Below are 9,715 nucleotides of genomic sequence, written 5' to 3' on the forward strand. Positions count from 1 at the left end.
AAATAATCATACGTAACTCGTTAAATATCGAAGTTAGAAGGAAAACAACTTTTATTTGAAGCATTTTTCGCAATTTTGAAAAAAAGAAATTTTCGTCAGCGTCAATACTTAATTGGATATTTCCTTCTGAAACTTTTTTGTGAATCCTTGATTCCTAAGAAAGATGGTAGCATTTTCTTGTCGCAAGAAGAGAACGAAATAAATGGTTGACAAGGGAAATCTTCGCGTTCCGTATTTACGATTACGGCATTGAATACGACTATTTCAATGATTTTCAAGCCGCTAAAAATCTCGGTTTTTTATCTGCCGGTTAGTGAGAATAGTCTTGTAGACGGTAAATTAAGCTGCTCGAGAAAAAGATTGGCTGTGTCTTCGGTTAAGGATAACGTGAAAAGTGGCTTGATCGTACCCCGAGATTTGTCGTGAAGATTTTTTTGCATCTCGCTTGACGGGAGATCGTGCGCTATTTTCTCCTTGAAATTGTTTTTACACGCGCGTCCGAGGACTAATTAGAGAAGTGTAATGGCCGCGGAGTTGCAACAGGTAGAGTCATGCATCCACCGTGTAAGGAAACTCGATTATGGTATGTGGTCTGTGTGCGATTGAAATTTATTTGTAGAGGTAGTAATTACATCGTGACATGGATAGGTGTGTAGATTTCCTCACTGTAGAGATTTCCGAGTAACCAAATAACCAGATATTCTGTTGTACTATTTAAACATTGTAGTACGACGAACAGGTATTTTATCTTTTATGCAGACACGCATTGTTCTTGCATTATGCAGTATTAACACACTAATTGATTAAATGTAGGTAATAGTAATTATATAATAATAGTAATTGTATCTTTTTTTTATTAATATCTTTACACGAGTCGACTACACTCACAAATAATTTTGAAAAACGTACAATAATCGTCGCGTTATCAGATATTCTATATTTAATGATGGAAAATGGTAATCGGAGGAAGTTAAAAATTGGCTACGTTATAATATTTCTTTATACAGTTCTATACAGTTGTCAGAATTAATCTTTTCTCAATCTATTTATAGTACTATCACAAATCTATGCTTGAGTAGATTGGATAGCTAATAGAGAGTGTTATTCCCACCAGACGGAATTGCCGATCAGTCCCCATGGGGAGCTCTCACAAACTGTACCGGCGATCGCGTCTCGTACAGGTACCGTTAATATTCTAAAGTTCACGTCGGTGTAGTTCAGCGTTGATTCCAAAAACACCGGCATTCTGTCCGATATGACCCACAACATTCCTCGGTTCACCTGAAAAAATACAATTTGTCTCCTCTTTTATTGTATCAAAATAAATGGAAAGAAAAATTAATAGGGTAAAGGAAGAATGATTTTGAGTTAATAGAATCAGAAATTAATTGTCATGATTAAGTAATAGCAACTTACCTTGACATCTGCTGGGAATATCAAAGCCTCATCGTGTCTGGCAACGACCGCATGATTTTCGGGCGCATATGGCAACTGCGAGTTCCAACAGCCCACAGCGTTCTGATCGATTAGATTGAAAAATTGTAGTCCGGTCTCATCCATAAGAGAAGCAGTGCAATGGCCAAGTGGTCCTCTTTCGGGTAGAACCTGTTAATATTATATTTCTAATTTGCGGCGATTTTATGTATTCACAAGAAAACTGAGTGTGCAGAATTCATAAATGCTATATTTATCTGAAAGACAGTTTTTAAACTGATATCATAAATGTTCGATTTTACGTAAAAATCACAATTTCTTACTTGGAATTCGTGATAACTGTCTTGGGACAATTGTTCGTCGCGCAATATCCTCGTCGAGATCGCGAATTCTCTTCTACTGCTGAGGGGGTGGAAGAACAATGTCCTGAATCCGCTGGCAGAAATTGGCGATAAGCTCATGCCAAAAATCCCTTCTTCGCCCCATTGGAAATTCAAGCCGCCAATGTTATAATCCCCAGCCAATGGATCAGGCATGAAATAGCTATGCGTGACACGCCAAGATTTGTTCTGCTGCCATGAGTAAACGATCAGGCCGTAGCCCAGCTCGTCAGACAAGTAGGCGAACGCGTCTTCGCAACCACCTCTTCCCAAATCGACGGCGATGTTAGCGATGAAAGTATTCTGCTCAAAGTATTTTCATTGTTTGCTCAAATAAACATTTGGAACAATTAATCATTAGGTCCTACGAGAATTAATTATTTCTACAATAATGTTACGTCCAGTTATGTTTAACTGCTTTATAATGAATTCGATATGTGAAAATCAACAGAATAGTTTTCCTTTCTAGAATGACTTTTTAAATATTAATGATGATTCGTCGTACGTGTCCTAGTTTTATAACTAAGTGTGAGTCAGACGCCACATAATTCATTTACACAAGCTACTGGAAAAAGTTGCCGTAGACAAAACAGGTAAAAACTGTATAAGGGTAAGCTTCTGGAATGCATTCGTTGCAATTGTAACAAGTTTCAAGAACACTGTTGCAAGAAAGTTTGCCTATCATTGGAATTGTTACAAAGAAAGAATATTAACAAGTCGTTGTAATTAAAGAGCATGTTAACGATGATTGTCTTTCTTTTGTGATTCAGGAGGTATCAGGCTTAATGTTATACATTTTTACGTACCATATTGATATCTTCAGCCCTCAGTCTGTATTGTCTGAGAATTTTATCCGATGTCAAATCGAAGACATTTAATGTGTAAGGGCATGCTTGTATCGTCGTGTTTCCGATACCTATCGTACCAGTATCCAACACCCATAATCTGTCACAACTATCAGCGTGTATTCTGCAATAATAATTCTTATAATAGATCTTCATTGAAAGTAATTTAATATTTGACGTTGAATGAAATTCAATACTATGAAACAAATTGTTCTCATAATTAAACGAAGATTTCTTCATTCGAGTATTTGTATCTTATTAATTCGGGGAGTCTATTGTATTATTTTATAGTGTAACATAAAATAAGTAGGTTATTGCAACAGATCAGGAACACGTTACGTATTTCTTCTCACATGAATATTATAAACGCAAGAGCGAGAGAATCTTCTCACAGATTTGATACTTCATTAATTAATACATAACAATTAAACTTCATTATCAGCAGTTAAGCCTGTTACTCAACCGAAATTGTATACTATCTGGTACAGAAACTAAATAACAGATGAAAATCTGTATTTTCCATTCTTTCATGATAATCCATTATGCATTATTCTGTTCTTTAGAAAGTAGAAATAACAATAGTTTACATTCAATTCGTGGCTATGGGACGGTTGCAGTTAATTATGTTAATGTCTACAAAATTGTATTTGTCAGTTTATCAGATTTATTTGCCCGTGGGAACAAAAGGTAGTTATACTCGAAAACAATGATCAAAGAATTTACTAAGTATTATTTTAATTTCTTCAAGAAAATAGTGCGTTTTAATACCATTTGGTAATTCAATTCATGTACGTACCTATAGACAGTAGTAAGGCCACTACCACAGGCACCAGCTTTATTCTGTGCCCAGTTCGGGTACGGAGTCAGTCTCGGCGAACCACCACGATTCGTATCGAGCGATATGTAATTTAACGTTGCTGGAATTCCTATAATGTCCAATACATAATTCTATTTAAATTATTTGTCTCCATTCATTCGTATGAGTAACAGGTTGAACGTGCAATTACACAATAGTTGTTACAATATTCATATTCATTATATAGTTGCCTATTATTTAATTATTTGTCGTAGTTGTTTCATTTGATTCAACTTATGTTGGCATGATTAAAAAATTGAAACTTTCTCTTTGGCCAACATTTGTGATTAAATGGAAAGTGGAACTACTAGTAGTAGCTCTGACGACGTTAGTTGCAGCTGGTCAAAACTAGTATTGGGATACGCTCTGACTTATATTTAATATTATGTATTTATTACGTATGCATAGTTTGTTTTTAATTTAGCGTACGAATATGCTAGGTTCATGAATAAATTTCAATTAATCGGGAGTAGAAATATTGGAGTTTTAAGAATTATAAAATCAGAGAATAGAAACATTAAATGAATTTCGTAAGATCTGATTTTGTTTTCCAATGGAAGTTAATATACTTACTCGGCACCATATAAATGCGAGATAGATATCAGAAAAAACTATGACGTTTTGCAATTGCGAATGATAAATTGCGTGACGGACAGTAAGTCTCCCCGAATAGCTGACATGCAGCATTCCACTTTCATCAGAACGCATATCTAGCAGATCTAGTTGGCTTGAGATAAAAATTTTGTAAGCCGTAAGTGCACATTGGTAGTGTCAAACGAGATAAACCGTGAGCGATTGAAAATAATGAGACAGTGACATTTTCTTCCCGTGTCACATTTGCGTGACGGAGGTCGCATTGCATTCGACAATTCAACCATGCAGATCATGTCACGTCGCATTTTCAAAATCCTTTTGTGTTTTCTAGATCGGAATCTTGTATGTCAAACTTGAAGCGAAATTTTTATTCAATACGTTTGCATATGGTAGAATATTGTGTTATTTGATTTATTCTTGGTTGGTAGTTAATTCCAATAAAATTGGCATTTTTTTATTGATATCTTTAAACGTATTAAAAATGTGTGTGTAGGATTAACTTACATTAATATGAGAATTGCAATTAAAATTTGATTTCGTATGGGAAACGTAAGACAGTTCTCCTTTGGAACAATTCGAAGGGAACCGACACTTCCTTTTCCTCTCTTAATATTTCATATCGCCTGCGTCTGACGTTTCAAACGAACCTGACGTCAGAAGAAAGAGCGAGGCAAACAAAGCGGGGTGAAAACAATTTGCCCGAAAGACAATACAGACCGCGGCGGGCTTCGACGCGTTTTAGAGAACTTTCAGTGAGGTACGTAATGGAAAGTGAATGTAAACGAGGAATGGAATGAGAAAGAATAGAGGAACGGAGGAGATCGGTGGGAAGAAAAAAAGAGGAAGTGTTTGCTTAAAAAAAAAGGAAATATCGTGCAAGTATTTTGGTTTTTAAAACATTATATAAATGATAGAAAGACTTATTGAAATTCAATAATGGACAATTACACTAAGCGTGATAAATAATTCTTGACTAAAAAATTGAAACTTGAGAAACAAGACGTCTAATGATATTTTTATCATTTCAAATTTCTAACACGATTACACGTTATCATGTTTTTTAACACAATAACGTGGCGCGCGCCAACGCACGTAATGATAGAGCATGAAAAAAGTGAGAAATAAAAGATGACGGTGGTGAATAAGCTTATTCAGCATCGCTGATGTTTGTGGAGGAGAATTTTGGTTGACGCGGAGGCGGAGACAGAAAAATGTCCCATTGAAATTGGTCGCACGCGGTTTTCGGCAGTTTTTGTCGACGGGCCGGAAGTTACCCAGACGAGATTCGCCGCGATCTTCTGTACACTGTGGTAGCTTCCGGTTTCTGATGCTAAATCTTCATACTGTGAGCATTCATCGAGCAATCTCTACTTTTTGTAACAATTTTATAGTCTGACAAGTCAAAGATTGTTCAGTTTAGAATCGAAGGTAGTTTTGGGTGAATGTAGTTGTTAGCCAGATTTTCATTTTAGAATTACAGGAATATTGATTCAGGAGAAACTTTCAATAGGAAAGTATATTGTATTTTATTAGTTAAATTAGGTATTAATCGAGGCAAACAGTGACATATAGAAAATCTTTAATAATGAGTTATTATTTATTGTACTCACCGTTACGCCATCTTGGCACGCTGACGAAAAGCTTGTTTCGCCAAATTTCGATGCCAACTGGCAGCGCGTTTTCCGGGATGAAATCGCCTTTCATCATCGCCAATCTTCTGCTCCCCTCATCTGGATAAGCGAAGTCCATTGTCCGCCAAAAAAATCGTTCCAGCAGGGGTGCCTGTCCGAATTGCGTACCCCATCTCTGAATACCGTTCACGGCTCCGCTTGCCAAGTATAGTAGACACAGCAAAAGAAACTCGCTGGACATTTCTCTGTTCCAATGAAAGTTTCTCTTTGAGTAAGCGAAGTATACTTCGTTCGCTAGTTTTCAATTCGTTAATCTATTTCTCAAGAATGTTGTAAGAATAATTCATGGCGAAATAATAAGAAAAGGAATAACTCGATAAATAATCCCATTTGCGATTGATATGTTTCGTTCTTATCTTCATTATTCCTTTCCGCGTTTGGAAACAGTCATAGCTAGCATCTATTAGTTTCCTGCTAACCAAACTTTTACTTTCATCAGGCTTGATTCGTTGATGAATGATTCAGACAAACGATACAAAAAGTAAGACAAACATGAGTCGTGAAAGGACTACATATACATAAATATGGGAAGTATCTTGGAAAAGTTACGTCGTCTTAATTAAAATACTTATGCAGTTCAAATTACAATTAAAATTCTTAATGAAACACAGTTTATGAAAAGGAAATCAATGATTCAAGAAAAATGACAAGACTTATGAAACGACTATTAGAAACACGGAAACGGTGTACCGGGATTGAACAAATATTGTAGAAAATCTGCTTTCTTTTCTTTTATATCAGCTTTTATTACTTTTCGGTTCGTTAAGGGAAAGGAGATGAGTACTTATCTTTGATCGTTAATATTTAGTATCGTTCTCAAGCCTTCTAACAGTTTACATAATTGTGATGACGGGTTTTTTCTTATAGAAGTTGTAACTGAACAGTTTAAGACATATAATGGAATAATGTCGATTTCCTTATATTCAATCAAATTGATGTTAATCAGATATAGATAAAACTGAGAGAAGGATAAAGTAACTTTCCGTTACGATCAAACTCGATTTTCGTGTTATCAGGTTAATTGAAAATAATGATACATTGAAATAAAACACATTTGCATTAATACTAGAAAGACTGAAACTTAGTATATACCTATATTGCCCAAAAGCAGTCAAAATGACTGCATNCTTATGCATTACTATTTGTACATTTGCCCAAAAGCAGTCAAAATGACTTGCTTGGGCAATCTAGTGTTAAGGATGGAACTATTAAAGCCAACCTCTCTGGCGGAAATCTAAAAAAAAGCTATTACGGAGATAAAACTGGCTTTCCCTTACGCGATGCCACAGAACGTGTGGGCACAGCAGCTAGTTTACAGGATATCACAAGCACGGAAATAATCAGTGCATGTATAAATCTCGCTCCTGTGCGCCAAGTAAAACGTGAACTATATATTCGTTGAACGCGAGGAGAAATGGAAAACGGCACGCGCCGCGTTTCCCTGCTGTCTTGAAAAATCAACGTAATAAGGTGCATTGGTTTCAAAGCTGCTGAGGGATATCAAGCGTGACGATGTATCGTGGATAAATTCAATATAGTTGTCGTGATTCAGCTGATTCTCAATGAACAATCGCCTATTCATTATCGACTATTGGGAAATAGTATTTATTTACCAATAACTAAAATTTAAGAGACGTAAAATTATTTACTTATGAAAAATTTCGATTTAAATTAATGGAATTGTAATTGAACATCAATTAAGAATATTATCATTGTACTTTACGTCTGAAATCTTTATATTTACATGTTTAATAAATTCTGCAAAATTTACACTGTGCCCTTTATCTAATACGGTGTACAAGTTTTACAATCTTGTAATAAAATTAGATTTAATTACCATTATTTTATCAGTATCGCTCATTAGTTGGATTATAAGTTGTATGCAATAAGGAAATAACTAATGTAGGGTGCATTGTGAAAGCGAAACTTGGTTTAGATTAATAATGTCACTGGATTACGCGTCAATGCAAAATTTCTAATCCCGTGCAATTGTGTTTCACATGAAATTTATATTGTCGCGATTTAATTATCCATGTATCTATATAAATTGATTTCCGTATCTGGTTCTACATAAAAACGAGAAGGTTCAACGACTTATAGAATGCTTATAGAAATCTGCGTTTAAACTGATACCTCTTACACTTACGACGTAACACGGGTCGAGAATTAAAAAGGACCGTTACTCATCTTTCGAGTCCCACCGCAGAACTTCAATTTAGAAATGAAAAATTATTTCACTAACACTGCCCTCAGCCACTTTTTTCTGGCCAAGTTAATTTCACCTCGAATCATCGTTAACCAGTTTACGGCGAAGCGTGCGATCATTTGTGACGACATAAATCAACCGCGTGTTTGCACAAGAGGGACAATGTTAACGATCACACCTGGTACGAAATTGCGTGCGAATGGGAAGATAAAATGTGGTGCCGTACCTCTTTTCGTTTTCGCGGGGCGAGAATCAATCTGCGAAAAGACTCGTGGATATTCGATGATGACGAGAATGCTCGTCGCGCGATCTGACACGATTCCTCCGCAGAAAGTCGGGCAAGTAACGAACGGTGCAAGTAAACTGTTGATTCCCGCAATTGGGTACTGGTATATATGTACTCAGTTCGTGTGACACGTATTTGCGACGGGCCATGTTCACGCGTGTGTATACCACCTTCACCTTCTCGCACGCCTAACCACCGCTCTAACACGGATCTTTAAAGCTGGCTAAGCCCGGCCGAGGTGTATTCTGCTCCCACTTACCTGAAGTCGTATCACTCGCCATTTGGGACCCTAGCAAAAGTCGCCTTTTTCCTGAATGCGATACGGAACCTGCTCACAGACAGAACTTGCAGCAGACGAAACCGGTAAATCGGTACCCACGCGGGAAAAGATACGCTAGATTGGAAAATGAGCTAAATGGTGCACCACGTTGGGCGTGTTAGGAAAACACGAGATGTACTACGATTTTCATTTAAAAGAAAACGAGAGTCTGATGATTATCACGAATTTTGACAATGCATTAAACTAACGTGCACGACAATGATGAGAACGTGAGAAGCATTCTCATTCTTTCAGCTATGATTTAGTAACTAGTAAAAATAATTTAATGACGTGATGTGAAAAGATTGATAACTTCAGTATTGTATAAGCAACGAGTGGGTAAATGATAATCATGATATCGACATACTTCATATAAAGATAAAGAATTATTTTGTCTTCCGGAAACAGGAAGGAGAAAACATCGTGTGGGATCTAGTGTTAACATAACTGAACTACTTGTATAGAGAAGTAGGCATTGTGTAAAGCGTAGCTGCAATGAAAGGTTTAACACTCAGGAATGTTCATTCGTTAACAATTGCTCAAGCTTGTTCCAAGAAATATATCTAAATTTAAGAAAGTATATTAACATCTATTTCGTTGTGATTTTGAAATATTTATTATCTAATCGTAATAAAAGAATGCTTAGGGAGGTTTTTACTGACATCATCTGAGTCATTGAGCAACGTCCAAATTTAACTATCTGTAATTAACAATCACGTGACTGTCATTCATATTCGAGCCGTCATTTACACCTACGCAATTAATCGGATGTATCAGTATCCAAACTTAATTTTGATCGTTATCCCTTCAGTTGATTGACAGAGAAATTGCTGATTGTAAATTTTAAAGTAACATGCATTGACGAAAAAGAGAGATGAAAAATAAATGAATTAAATTTTGTTTATTAATAATGTGATATGAGATATTTTGATAAATCGCATTAGTCATGTGAATGAAATGCGGATGTGAGTGTTGAATATTAAATTAATGAATAATTCAATAGAATAATGGGTAATAAATCAAACTGTTATTGGCTGTCATCTAATAAGATTTTTATGATTTTATTCAAATTAGTCGATACTTCTTGAATGCAGTTGATATTAT

At 35.9% G+C, this 9,715-nt stretch overlaps 1 protein-coding gene across 1 annotated transcript; it reads right to left on the minus strand.

Moving 5' to 3' along the window:
* Positions 1-836: 836 nt before the first annotated feature.
* Positions 837-8,390, minus strand: Y-y (yellow-y). The gene is made up of 7 exons (XM_018027217.2): positions 8,233-8,390; positions 5,720-5,985; positions 3,456-3,585; positions 2,621-2,783; positions 1,758-2,117; positions 1,417-1,605; positions 837-1,281 (listed from the first exon to the last, which is right to left on the minus strand). The coding sequence occupies exons 2-7, from the start codon at positions 5,979-5,981 to the stop codon at positions 1,102-1,104; spliced, it is 1,284 nt and encodes a 427-aa protein (XP_017882706.1). The 5' UTR covers positions 5,982-5,985; positions 8,233-8,390; the 3' UTR covers positions 837-1,101.
* Between the last annotated feature and the right edge of the window lie 1,325 nt (positions 8,391-9,715).

This window comes from Ceratina calcarata, unplaced genomic scaffold, assembly GCF_001652005.2.
Source record: "Ceratina calcarata isolate Rehan_Ccalc_2016 unplaced genomic scaffold, ASM165200v1 scaffold406, whole genome shotgun sequence".
NCBI classification, from domain to species: Eukaryota; Metazoa; Arthropoda; class Insecta; order Hymenoptera; family Apidae; genus Ceratina; species Ceratina calcarata.